Here is a 14,668-nt window from a genome sequence, read left to right as displayed (position 1 = left end):
TTTACATTCTTTTCTCGTTTCAAGTTTGTGCACACATAATTAGAATTTTTGTAATGTGCTTGGTTTAGATGGAAATATTTAGCGTACAAGGATATGGAATGTGCGCCTCTGTGGCTTCCAAAGGACAGAACTTCAACTTCCAAGCAAACCGAGCTAGAGGACACCCATCTTTCCCAAAATGTAGCTTTTTGTTCTGTGGTACGCCTTCTAGTTTCGAAGCAAAGAATTGTGTTCCTTATCTACAAGCTCAAGGAGAATGCAAAGCAGTCACTTAACTTTAAATTCCTTTGCTTTGGTTGGGTCATTATTCTACAGTATCATCGCTACTTAAAAATTCCATTTTTATGGTCTAATTATCTTTCTGGACTGAGTTCCATGTTTTAATATCCATTACTGTTATTGGGTTAGAATTGAACACATCAGCTTAAAAGGACTAAAATGGTATTACTGTGTCATAGATGGTTCTGGGAATAGTGCTTTGATTTATAGCTTTGGATGTCCTTTTCTTTAGTTTGAGAAAACAGAAAAGCCAGTTTGAAGTCATTTACCTAATTTAGTGGATACATTTGTCTGATATTTTATTAATGGAGAAGTGCAATTTGCCACTTGGAAGCAATCCATGATCTTGTGTGGATCCTGCCAACACAGAGCCACTCACTTAATTCCTTCACTCCCAGCCATTTGTGCCTTTTAATTTCAGTCGCTGCTCTTTGAGGATAGGTCTCCAGGAGCCAAAGGAGCTAATCCCTTTTCTGTGATTAAACAACAAAAGAAGGAAATCAGAATAAGGATGTGAAAAAAGTGTTTTATATTGAATTATTATTCTGTCTTGTTCAGCAAAAAATGCAAGTGACCTGCTGAAAAGGTTTTACAAGTGGTTTCTATAGAGACTCATAATGGCAGGACTTATTGATATTTCAAACTGGGAGCCACAACTTTTACTAACTTGCCCCTCGCCCCGTCTCCCCACTCTCCCACCCCATCCCTATTGGCTCTCGGGATGTTGGAACTGTGGAGCAATTTGCATTGGACTTATTTTTTTCTCTTTCCTCTTTTAAATGAACATAAGTGAAATATGTTCATTTAAAACATAATTTTATGGACATATTCAAGTTTCTATAAATTGCTCAGTTCAGACTAAATGAAGAGAGACTTGATTCTGTGATTGTACATTAGTTTAATTTTTAGGAAAAATAATTATATTGGAATCTGCTTAGCTTTACTTCTATGTTAAGAAATAAAGGTATATATTATTAATGAAATGACAACTTTCTGTTTTCTTGCTTTACACTTCTTTTTTTTCTCATTTAGTCGACTCCATTCAAACAACCTGTATTGTGACTGCCACCTGGCCTGGCTCTCCGACTGGCTTCGCCAAAGGCCCCGGGTTGGTCTGTACACTCAGTGTATGGGCCCCTCCCACCTGAGAGGTCATAATGTAGCTGAGGTTCAAAAACGAGAATTTGTCTGCAGTGGTAAGGGAGAAAGAAGAATGATGTTATTGTGTTTATTGTATCCCGTTACATAACAGAATGTGAGGGCTGCATGCCTCAAAGGTTTCAGTGTTGTTCACGAATGTGCAATTGTGCACTAATCACTCTACGGAGATCCTCTTTTCCAGTGAAAATATGTTCTGAGACCTTACTATATCGGTTGGCAAGTACTGGTTACTTGTATCTAGATTATGCTAAAACACTTTTCAGTTTCCACTCCAGGGGAAATATGGAAAATCGCTAAATGATGGCTCTACTTGTGATTTTTTATTTTCCCATTACATAATGATTTATAGCTACTTTTATGTTAACAATTGAAAACAAAAATGATTAGCTAATCCTAGATCCCTGCTAAGAAATTCAAAGAGCAATTCAGCCATAGTTGCAAAGTAACAAAATACTTTCCATGCATACATGTATACTAATGGTTCAGTTTTACTTAAAACAAATATTAAATGACCAGCTTTAATAAAAACAATCTGAAATCAAAAATAAGACATAGGATCAGGCACCATGGCCCACGCGTGTAATCCCAGCATTTTGGGAGGCAGAGGCGGGCGGATCACCAGAGGTCAGGAGTTCCAAGCCAGCCTGGCCAACATGGCAAAACCCCGTTCTTACTAAAATTATAAAAATTAGCTGGGCATGCTGGTGCATGCCTGTAATCCCAGATACTTGGAAGGCTGTATCTCCCAGATACAGGAGAATCACTTGAATCTGGGAGGTGGAGATTGTGGTTAGCTGAGATCACACCAGTGCACTCCAGCATGGGTGATAACAGAGAAACTCCATCTCAAAAAAAAAAAAAAAAAAAAAAATATATATATATATATATATATATATAGGCCCGGCATGGTGGCTCACACCTGTAATCCCAGCACTTTGGGAGGCCGAGGCGGGCGGATCATGAGTTCAGGAGATCGAGACCATCCTGGCTAACACAGTGAAACCCGGTCTCTACTAAAAGTACAAAAAATTAGCCGGGCATGGTGGCGGGCACCTGTAGTCCCAGCTACTCGGGAGGCTGAGGCAGGAGAATGGCGTGAACCCGGGAGGCGGAGCTTGCAGTGAGCCGAGGTCACAGCACTGCACTCCAGCCTGGGCGACAGAGCGAGACTCCGCCTCAAAAAATAAATAAAATAAATAAATAGGTAAGACATAGGCTGTGTCTAATATCAATCAATAGCTAATTGATTACTGAGTTTTTTAATATGCTTAAGCACCAACCTAAGTATTTCACATATATTTACCTCACTTCACCTCCCTCATAACAACTGTATGAGAAATGTAATATCTCTATATTTGGAGATTCAAATGCTGTGAAAAAGAATAACCTTGCCGAAGTTTATATAGTTGAGTCCAAGGATCTCAACGGAGGTGGTTTGATTACATACACACACGTGCGTGCGCACACACACACATAGTGGTACATAGTATCTTATTTATATATAGATAGGGTTGGTTCTGCTTCAGCTTCAGAAGTATCTGTTCAAAATACAACAAAACAAAATTTTAAGAAACATATAATGCATCAAAAGTAGTTCACAGATTTTTAAAGGCGGGGTAGGGAGACATGACTAGTACTTGATGCTTTTAAATGGTTATATTTTAGACCCTGTATGTATTTTTTCACATGTTTTATAACCTAAGCAAAATTTTTGTGTACGATCATGGAATGTTCTCAATATGTCTGATTGCTTTTTAAAAAAATTAAATAATGAAATGACTAACAGTTCGTTACTAACCACTTTTTTCTCTCTTCACTTTTTCCTTTCTGTTTTCTAGATGAGGAAGAAGGCAAGTTCACATTTCTTTTTTAGACTGAGGATATTTTTGTAGTTTGAGAGCTTGTTTAGAGGGATAGGATTAGCAGCTGGCTTGCAGCCTCTTCCTGGCACATCACCACCACTAGGGCCCTTTCCCGGCAGGTTGGAAAGGGCTGTCCCCACTGTCTTCCAGAAACCATGCATTTCCAGATGCTTATTTAGTACAACTGTGCTGATACTCTGTTGCTCACCTTTCAACATTAATGTCTCATTTAAAAATTGTTCCAAATATTGAGTGATAAAAGTACATACAGAAAGGGAGCTACTTATACTAAAATTTTAAATTACTCGAAGCCCCCAAGAGAATCATTTTTTATTAACAATAAAATTACTTTATACAAATTATTATTATAATTTCAGAGAAATTGATAATTTTGAACCTATCAAGACATCACATTCTGGATTATCTAATTTTTCTCCACATTTATTGGCATATGATTATTTAATTTGAGCAACAGTTATCTTCTGATGGAAGTATTACTGTTTTGTTTTATTTTTAAAAGAAACTACAAAGTACATAAAGCCACATGAATTTGATAAAGATCAAGCTCTATTTAAGCTTATTAGGAATGAATATAAATTAGTCTGAAGTTGCTGGGGTTTTGGAAATTAGAATAGTTTTGAATGTAATTCTGACTTGAAACTGAATTTAGCTTTTCTCACAATAGTTTTAAAAATTAGCAGTATTATGATCAGTTTTTAGAATCTCATTTACTTCCTCTCATTTGCTTTATTGATCTGAATATATAAATGCATGCCTCCTAAAATATATTTTAGAAATATAGGACCATCTTATGATCATGTATTTAAAGAGATTTATTTATGTGAAATGCTTTGTTACTTGAGCTAAGTTTGTATGTTTCACAATTATGATATTCAGGAGGAAAAATATAATTTCTGTTTATTTCTTTTTTAGGTCACCAGTCATTTATGGCTCCTTCTTGTAGCGTTTTGCACTGCCCTGCCGCCTGTACCTGTAGCAACAATATCGTAGACTGTCGTGGGAAAGGTCTCACTGAGATCCCCACAAATCTTCCAGAGACCATCACAGAAATGTATGTGCCTGAAATTCTTTCTTATCTCTCCACCTTCCCAGTGAACCAAACTTTGATTTTCTTTGGGAAATTCTGGGTTTATCAAAGGCACATCTGATCAATTGGCTTAGACAAATGTTCCCTTCAGAAGTGTATTGATTCTTACTCTGATTGTTTAAAAACATACCATGATAAAGTGGCTATGATGTTTTTTCTTCCACTGATAGAACTAAAAGGAATACATTTTTAGGAAAAACAAGACAAACAGGATTATTTATACCTGGTTCCACCCTTTGGGCCTGTATATCTGTGGTTGTCTGTTTCTCAGTTTGGAGCAGTAGGAGTATAAAAAGGGACCAAGCTGGGGTTAGTAAACCACAGGAACAGTAGGTGATGCTCTGCCTCCTTGAGAGCTCATGTTTTAAAAGGCAGTTTCACTGTTTTGTTTGAATTGATAGTTCAATGCAAAGTGTAGAAAGGATAATATTACAAAGTCAAATGTAAAGATTTTTTATATAGTGCATGTTTTAGCCTATTTGAAGCAGTGTGTACCTCCATTAAAAGTTAAATTCCTATGACGAAGTATTGCACACATATTTTATATGCAGTTGGTGAATGCATTTCTATGTCCTCACCAAATATAAGTCATGTGGATCAAACAAGATCACAATAAGATGTAAATTGGAATGCTTTTGCGATCTTAAAAAGTAAGCACTAGGGAAAATCATTACCTCAATATTCACTAAGAAAATCCCTCTTAACCACCCAGCCCATTATATTATTATTTTATAGGCCAATTCTAAATTGTAACTGAATAAATTGTCTTGGATTTTTTTGGTTGAAATGATAGGAACAGCTTCTTAGAATAGACCCACATAGTATGTGAAAAAGTTGTTTTTAAAGTGCTCATTTTAACCAATTTATTATGATAATAAAGTAACTTCTCTAATGTACCTTATATGAGAATAATCTTAGTTCACAGGACCCACTGCCATTAGTTTAAAGTATCTACCATGTGTTTAATAGTGTTCTTAGAGCTTTGCAGTATAAGACATGAACCTCTGCAGGAATTCTAGATTCTGGGGAGATTTGACACTGAATAACCTATACACATAATAATATCATTCTCATCAAAATTTTAATTGATAGAACATTACTTTACCTCTAGAAGACATCTGTAAGTATTTTTGGGCTGAACCTTGAAAGAAGAATAAGTTATAACTTGGGAAGAGATAGAAGACATTCCTGAAAAAGAAACATTGGCAGCAAAGAACAGAGGTGGCAGTGAGCATTGTTTGAAAGATTGTAGTTGAACCTAATTAGAGTAACAGGATAATGTTGAGGCATCATGAAAAATAATGCCCTAAAAAATACATCTCCATCTAATTTTAAAACTACAGATTACTGAAGACCTTGACACTTGGTCAGAAGATATTAGATGTGATAAAGTTAAGAGCAGAATGACATACTAAATTTTCTCATAAGGGAACTATATAGTCATCTATGAAGGCACAGACATTTATTAAGTAACCATTTACTACCTAAAGGCACCATGAATTTTCCAGAGATCGCCCATCAAGTGATTAGCAAATGTGACATTCAAATTGAAAACTATTAAATGAGGTACACAGTGAAAAACATAATAAGAGATGAACACATCAAGTGCAAGGTCTTACAAAGGGCATGAAGTTGAGGGCAAGGTACAATGGTTAGCCAGAGTCAGAAAGTTTTAGTTGGAACCCCAGGTTTACCATCATTTACTATTTGTGAGACCATGGACAAGTTACTTATCCTCTGAGACTCTATATCCCATTTAAAACTAAGGGTGGTTGTCAGTTTGATGTGAAATAATTAACACACATAGAGCTATGTGTGCTTAGCATATAGTAATCATTCCATAAATGATAACTCAAGCATAGAAGTCTTTGTGTAGAAATAACACTGAGCTAGACCTTGAAAGATAGGTAGTGAATGAAACTACAGAGATGAGGACAAGGCTTTCAGAATTAATACAATATGATAAGCTAGGCAGTAGGAATGAAAGTACAAGATGTGATCAAATAGGAATTCAGCTTGCCTGATATTTGATATGTGAGACAGTACCAGGAAAAAAATTGTAAATAGGCATTGGAGTCAGTTCATGAATGGTCATGTGGATATAAGGATCTTGGATTTTATTTGGAATGCATTTGAACATAGGAGTTTTAATCTGAATTTTCTAGAATAATTGGTCTGATGGCTGTGTGCCAGTGATTTGACAAAAGGAGAGAATGCAAGGCAGGAGGCCTCTTCAGAGGCTATTTCTTTGATCAGGTGGAGATGTCAGAAGAGTAGGAGCTGGTCAGTAATAGTAGGAATGGTGATGTGGAAACAGCTATGATAGCAAATGTAGGAGCAGAATTCATGGGATTTGGCATTTGATGAGATAAAGGAGTAATGAAGAAAAATAAACCAGACTCTGCCAGAGTTTCAAGTATGAGTGATGGGGAGGTTGTGGTTATATTGTTGTATATAAGAAAGTGAGAAGCAGGACCAAAACTGGAAAGGAAGATGACAGTGAACTCAATTTGTGAAATACTTAAGGACCAGTGACACATTTTGAAGTACTAAAATAATACAGACTATAAGAATTTTGGAGCAAGCAAGACAAGGACCTAAGGCAAAAATTTTGGAGTAATTAACATAATAGAAAACAGTCAATATTTGAAACCATCAACTGGCTAATGAAAAGGAGAATAAGAGAGGAGAAGCTCAAGAACCTAAATAAAAACTGCAGAGGGCTCTAATAGGTAAGGGGGGAAGAGACTTCTAGGAAAAATGATCTCCAGAGGCAAATACTGCTGCCAGTTAACCAAGCTGGGGTCTGAGAGAAGGTCTTGGAATTTGACCTGCATATTGCTCTTAGAAGATTCCATTTTGATAGAATGGTAGGTCAATAAGCCACCTTTCAGAGTGTTAAGAAGTATTGATTAATATTCGAGAGAGTATATAAGCTGCAGTTTGAAGAGTTTGGCTGAGAAAGGATTTTTTGAAAAAGACAATTGTTGCTCTGTAATGGACAAACTTGAATTAATTCTAAGATGCAGAAACCTGTCATCATTAGAAAGTCAGAAAGAAAGAATGAGTTTAGAGAGAAACGAGAGTGTGAGAGTTGTATAAGATATATGTGGGAGCAAGATCAACCTGGACACAGGAGCGAATTGGTCAAATCCAGATCATAGGGAAGAGGAACAGAAAGCTGTTATAGGTTGCTAAAAGGAGAAGAGTAAGATGGAGACATAACATATTCATATAGCAATATGAAACACTTAAAATGGTTTTCTCAGGTAGTCTATTTTATTTCTTATCATAGTGATTTTCTTCTTTCTACTTTGTATGCTCTATAGATTTTGTATAATGGTGGGATTTAGTTGCATTAAAGTTGTAGTAAAAAATATGTCCCATGGACTTTGCCTATATTGAGAAGGTGGTATATCAGGTAAAGCTACAATAAATTAAATTTATGAGGAGAGATGAAAACATGTGAAACTGCCGGTGAATTTTACTTCCATGATTATTACATTATCAGCTTTATCAGTAGAGCATCCGGTAATAAATAATATTGATCCTCAACTCAACAAGATAATTCCATTTTCATTCATTATAGTGGCATAACTTACTAGCTTAGTAATTTATTTCTTTTATTACTCTTCCATTTTTTATAAGAACAAAGAACATCATTAAGATTATTAAATGTGGAAATATCTTTACAGATGGCAGGTTTTTATTCTGTGATGAACTGAAAATTATAAACTCTCCCCATTTTATTCAAATATGTTTTAATATCTGAATTTTACCATAAATTGTCAGTAGAGTTTCTTTATTGCAAGTTATGAGATATTTCATTCAATAATTTTGACTTGATTACCTACTGTGTGATATGTCGTTATTCTTACAACTGTCTCATAATATAATTCTAACAAAAAAAAGTATGTATGTGCCATATATGAGTGATCAACTGCCTATAAATCTAAGTAGAAAATAATGACTCATTTTTTCTGCTTTCTGTTTCCAACTACAAATTCATACTTCTGCTATTTGCTAACACAATCATTTGTTAAGCAATAGAAGGAAAATATTCCTTTAAAATCAGAATTGGAATAATTTGGAGAAGGAATATAGAAAGAGACTGACATTTATTGAATACCTGCAATGTCAGATTGCAGTTGGATCGCAATGTTGGCTTATGCACATTTGATCTTCTCATTGACCTGTGATGGGGATATTTATGAAATTAAATAAAATGGTAAAACTAATGCAGAAACATAGGTCAGATAAAGGCTGGTGGTTTTCTCCAACAGGCCTCATTATACTCATCATTTTACCACAATGCAGGCGATCCCTTCTTGCTTATAGGTTAGAATCTGCTTTTGACTGTCCCTAATTATCATGTTTTGTAATTATATACTATTGTGTGTTTATTTTAAAATATCTATCTCTTCTACTAAAGTAAACGTTCTATGAAGGCAGGAACCAGTTCTGTTCTTATCACTACTGAATACCCAGTGAAAAATCTAGTACCTTGGCACACAGTGGGCACTTGACAAGTATTTATTGGGTAAATGAATAATTTAAAAATTAAACATTTGGAACAGATTTGTCTCTGAAAAGATGAAGCTGTGTTAACCAAGTTTAATAAATACAACCAGAGGAACAGCCTATTATTTCCCTGTAGACAAACTGGTACTTTTTAAGCATAAAATCAGCAAAAGAAAAAGTAAATGAATAGAATTTTTAATAGCATGGGCTAAAATGGGTCTAGAATACTAAAAATTCATTAAATTTCCCTGTTCTGCGTACTTACTTGGATTTCCATGCTTTAAATATTTCTGAGATTTTTTTTTCTATTCTCAGCTGACCAACTCAGCATTTAATAGGTACCCTATTATGGAGCTATATTAATTTAATCATCTTACAGATGTGTTAGACATCTTTCTCTACAGTCATATTCCCTCTCTAATGAAGCCTGTAGACATTTAACTCAAATCTTTCAAAGACTGAGAACTTTGTTGTTTAACAAAAAAAAAAAAAAAAAAAACAGAGGCTCAAAACACTTAGAAATTTTGTAAAACACCATCAATTGTGAAGTGGCTAAAATGGCTTCAATCATACATCTGCTCAACTCTCAAGCCCATGGTCCCTCCTCGATCAAGCTATAAAAGAGGTAGGCATAGCTGGGTCTTGTTGGAATATCATAAAAGGAGAAATTTTCAAAATCATGAAGAGAGAATGACTGATACTCCGATAAAAAGGACAAGAGAAATTTTAAGAAACTTACCTATGAAGAGAACGTAGAATGAACAGAGAGAAAGACAAGGCATTAAGATACAGGATTGTTTGCAAAACTGAGAGCTGTTTTATATTACTTTATATCTGTAACTATTACAATGTCATCTTTCCTATTCTCTGTTAAATGTTCTCTTATTTCCCTGAATCTTCTCCGCACAGCACTTATCACGGTTTAACTTGTTATTTGAATAATGTAAAACTCTACTATTACACTGCAAACTGGGTAAGAGCAGACCATGTCTTTTCCTCACCATTTCTGCCCCAATACTTAGCATACCGTGGGTGGGGAAGACAGTGTTGGGAGCCCGGGAAGAAGATCTTGGACACACAATCTGGAGAGCTTCCAGGCCCCCACTCTTCATAGTAAAAAGTAAAAAGAAAAAAAAGACTGGGCGCGGTGGATCACGCCTGTAATCTCAGCACTTTGAGAGGCTAAGGCGGGCAGATCACGAAGTCAGGAGATCAACACCATCCTGGCCAACGTGGTGAAACCCCATCTCTACTAAAAATAAAAAAATTAGCCAGGCGTGGTAGTGCGTGCCTGTAGTCCCAGCTACTTGCGAAGCAGAGGCAGGAGAATCACCTGAACCCAGGAGGCAAAGCTTGCAGTGAGCCAAGATCACGCCACTGCACTCCAGCCTGGGCGACAGAGCAAGACTCTGTCTCAAAAAAAATAATAATAAAATAACATAAAATGTGACAAAACAATGTGGACTAATGAAAAAAATACAGAAGGGAAAAAAGTAGAACGTATAACACAAGGTAAACTTAGTTGTTAAAGGGAAAGCCGTTTGCTGCCTACGGGTCATTCCAGCACTTTGCTGCTTTGAACTCTGCTAGTTGAAAACCTTATTCTTCAATAGATGCAATGCCTCCTGTGAGTCTGCACATGATCTAGTCTATGGCAACACAATCATTAATAGCAAATTGATTCTGACCACATCAAATCTTAAGAATTACTTACTTAGATCACCTTTTGAGGTGTACAGTTTTGAATGCGATGTGATAGATTGCTATGAAGTTGATATTTAGTTCTCTTCAATCTAGTTATAGATTTCCTGTGGCATATTGCCTTTTCAAACCATTGTATAGAAATTCCATAAATCATGGAGAATATTTAGTAAGAGCATAAGTTATAACAATTTGGTTTGTCGTGTTTGCTTCTACATCCTCCTGCCTTTACTCTTCGCTGCCTTTTTCAGGGGCTCCAGCTCCATCCATGTTGCTGGAGAGGACATGGTTTCATTCATTTTTGTGGCTGTATCTTCTTCCATGTCACATATGTTCCACATTTTCTTTATTCAATCAACCGTTGATGGACACTTAGGTTAGTTCCATGACTTTGCTATTGTGAATAGTGCTACAATAAACATATGAGTGAAGGTGTCTTATATAATGATTTCTTTTCCTTTGGGTAGATACTCAGTAGTGGGATTGATAAGTCAAATAATAGTTTTATTTTTAGTTCTTTGAGAAATCTCTGTACTGTTTTCCATAGAGGTTGAATGTTGAACTAATTTACATTCCTACCAACGGTGTATAAGCATTCCCTTTTCTCTGCATCCACACCGTCGTCTTACACATGTCAGAATAGCTGTTATTAACAATTGCTCTTATTTCTCTAATAATTAGTGATATTGAGCATTTTTTTATGTTTGTTGGCTGCTTACAGGTCTTTTTTTGAGAAATACTTGTTCTTGTCCTTTGTCCACATTTTAATGGGATTGTTTATTTTTCCTTGTTGAGTTGTTAGAGTCCCTTGTAGATTCTGGATATTAGTTCTTTGTTGTAGGCATATATTGCAAATGTAATTTTAGAAGTGTCTTTTTCTGTTCGTTTCTCTTTAGATAACTACCTCCCATATATGCGTAACCTTTTTACATGCTATTTCTGCATTTGTCCCACTCAAAATTTTGAATCCTTAATTTATTAAATAATACTCAATTTTGAATCCACATATTTCAAAGTCTTCTTACTTTTTTTTTTTTTGTTTCTTTTTTCTTGAGACAGAGTATGGCTCTTTTGCCTAGGCTGGAGTGCAGTGGTGCCATCTCGGCTCACTGCAAGCTCTGCCTCCTGGGTTCACGCCATTCTCCTGCCTCAGCCTCCCACATAGCTGGGACTGCAGGGGCCCGCCACCACGCCCAGCTAATTTTTTTGTATATTTAGTAGAGACGGGGTTTCACTGTGTTAGCCAGGATGGTCTCGATCTCCTGATCATGTGATCCGCCCACCTTGGCCTCCCAAAGTGCTGGGATTACAGGCGACACCATACCCGGCCCAAAGTCATCTGACTTTTTGTTTGTAAAGATATGCAAGTTAGATCTGACCAACTTGCCTTTAGCCTATTATGTACTGGCTGATTTAAAATAATTACAAGTACTTATGAAATCAAGTATGAATTTTTAATTGGTTAGCATGTATTTAGTAATATTTCAACCAGTAGAAAATTTATCATGCTATGCAATTAGTTTATTTTAATTATGCTGAATGTTAAAAAGTACAGTACACAATTTGACTAATTTTTTTTACAGCACACACAGGTGAACTTGACTACTATTCAGACAATATTGATAAAATAAGTAAGGCGAATGATATCATTTTTTAAATGTAACATGGTATGAAAGAAATAGTCAATATTCTGAGTTTGCCTTGTTAAATAACAAGTAGGTTGGCAATTTCAAAGTGCAATTGTTTTCACTTTGAAAGAGGTTTCATTGTTTCATTGAGAAAATATTTTAAAACATAAACATATTCACCTTAAGGAAAATAAAATGTAATGGAAATAGGCGTAATTCAGAAAATGTTGTAAAAGTTAAAATTTGAGCAATTCTACTTTAGTTCTTAATTTTATTAGAGCACTTCTTAACACATGGAGCACTTGTTAGCATTTTGCAGTTTTACGCATTCCTGATATTATTGCTACTTCAAATCCACATACAAATTAGCTAACCTACAGTATTACTTTCGCTTCACATTTTATGTTTTTATAACTTTGTGCTTTTCAGGCAAGCTAATATGAAAACATTCTCAATATTTTATGTCTGTTAGAAATATAGATGACATAGTACTTTTTAAAAGCATCTTATATCATGCATAATAAAAACCTTCTTTATGATAAAAAAATTTTCAAAAATGTTAAATTGTTTATTTCACTTAATTCCCATGGAAACACTATGTAGGAAACTACACACCTCCTAAAGGTTAGCAAAATTCTTTTAATTTTTTTTTAGTGTAGTAAATAGTTTTGTTCATTTTTAAAATGAAAACCTGGTTTGAGATAGGAAGCTATCACTCCGATGTAGGCAATTAGAATTGCATTCTCAAATTTTCTTCTGAGATCCTCACAATAGCAGAAACTACAACTGTATCTCCTATATACTATGAAAGTACTAGTTTTTCCTCTATTAAATATAACTTGCCTAGAAATGTCATTAAATAAACAATCCTAGGATTAAACAAGTCAATATTATTTTATCTCTGATTCTGTGCTAATATATATATGGTTAGAAAAACAAAATGCAGTGATTCTTCTCTGGATTATTTTTTGTGTGAGTTTAGTAGTCATAATGTCATTGTATGCAAAAGAATTTTTTATGTAAACATCATTCATTATTATTTTTATTCCCTTGTGTTTTTGGATTATATTTTCTCAAGTTTTCATATTATGATTTCATCAGATGAGCCCAGAAAAAGAGAAAATACTTTACCTTCCTACAGACACGGAGCACCTCATTATTCAGCATACAAAACAGTGTTCTCAATGCGTTTCCACAGAAGAAGCTTCTCATGTTAATTTTTTTTAGGGGGAGGGGGTTGAGGTCTCACTCTGTCACCTAGGCTGGAGTGCAGTGGCGTGATCTCGGCTCACTGCAACCTCCACCTCCAGGGCTCAAACAATCCTCCCACCTCAGCCTCCCATGTAGCTGGGACTACAGGTGCATGCCACCACACCCAGCTAATTTTTTGTCTTTTCGATAGAGACGGGGTTTCACCTTGTTGCCCAGGTTAGTCTTGAACTCCTGAGCTTAAGCCATTCATCTGCCTCAACCTCTCAAAGTGCTAGGAGTACACGTGTGACCCACCACAGCCAGTAGATTCTCATGTTAATTCTTAGTTACCAGTAGCCACACTCAGTGTTCTCCTATAGCAACTTTGATAGCTCCAGAGCAAAATAGTGTAAAATGAATTATGTAAAATACATTTATAGATGAAACCATGCAAGTAGTTCCACAGGCCATTATTGAGTTCACTATTAATCATTTGAGTGTTTTCATCTTTATTTTGGTAAAATTCCTAATTGTATATGCATATTTTGAGCAGTCTCTAATTGTCATTGAAAGAATAATTAACGAGAAAGAATTCTACTATTGAAAGAATAGTAGAAAAATTATCTTCAGAAGGCTTCATATGTTCACTATGTGCAGAGAAACCATTTTCGTGAAGATTTTGTGTTCATGATAAGAAAATTCTTCATTTGTATTCATTTTTTGCAACTTATTTCTTTCTTGTACCTAATTTCCCAAAAAGTTATTTAGGTAACACACATGTTATACGTACATATACCCAAACACACACAAATGTTGTACATGTGTTTTGTTAAATTGTGTGATAACTTAAGCAGAAAACTATATAATACCTTTGTCAAAAGAAAAATGTAGAGGATGGAATCAAACTTTTGTAATATTAGTTGAGAAGTAAAAATGAATATAACATTATAAATAAATTGGAGAAAAAGAAATATTAAAATAAGTGCAGAGATTAAAATGGTAAGGACAGACAGCGACTCCAACTGGTTTCTCTTAAAAAGTCCAAGGAATCTGATGAGTACTGTTGCAACACAAGAAGCACATGCAGAAAGGCAGCATTTTAAAAATATACTACTACATACTCAACAAGCATTTCTGAGTGCTTGCTCTGCATCAGGCATTATGGATGAAAGGGGACAGTCTCAACCTTCAAAATGTCTACAGTGCAGAGAATTGAA

At 35.3% G+C, this 14,668-nt stretch overlaps 1 protein-coding gene across 2 annotated transcripts in view; it reads left to right on the top strand.

The window, feature by feature from the left end:
* The window catches only part of SLIT2 (slit guidance ligand 2), a 370,099-nt gene that overhangs the window by 238,773 nt on the left and 116,658 nt on the right, over nt 1–14,668 (top strand). For both annotated transcript variants that reach the window (XM_050791112.1, XM_050791111.1), the window contains exons 8-9: nt 1,312–1,475; nt 4,236–4,374. In XM_050791112.1, the coding sequence (XP_050647069.1) occupies nt 1,312–1,475; nt 4,236–4,374 (303 nt within the window). The remainder of the gene's footprint in view (nt 1–1,311; nt 1,476–4,235; nt 4,375–14,668) is intronic.

The sequence above is a fragment of the Macaca thibetana genome, chromosome 5 (assembly GCF_024542745.1).
Source record: "Macaca thibetana thibetana isolate TM-01 chromosome 5, ASM2454274v1, whole genome shotgun sequence".
In the NCBI taxonomy this organism is placed as follows: domain Eukaryota; kingdom Metazoa; phylum Chordata; class Mammalia; order Primates; family Cercopithecidae; genus Macaca; species Macaca thibetana.
The sequence above is the reverse complement of the archived record's forward strand: the minus strand, read 5'-3'. Positions and strand labels throughout refer to the sequence as shown.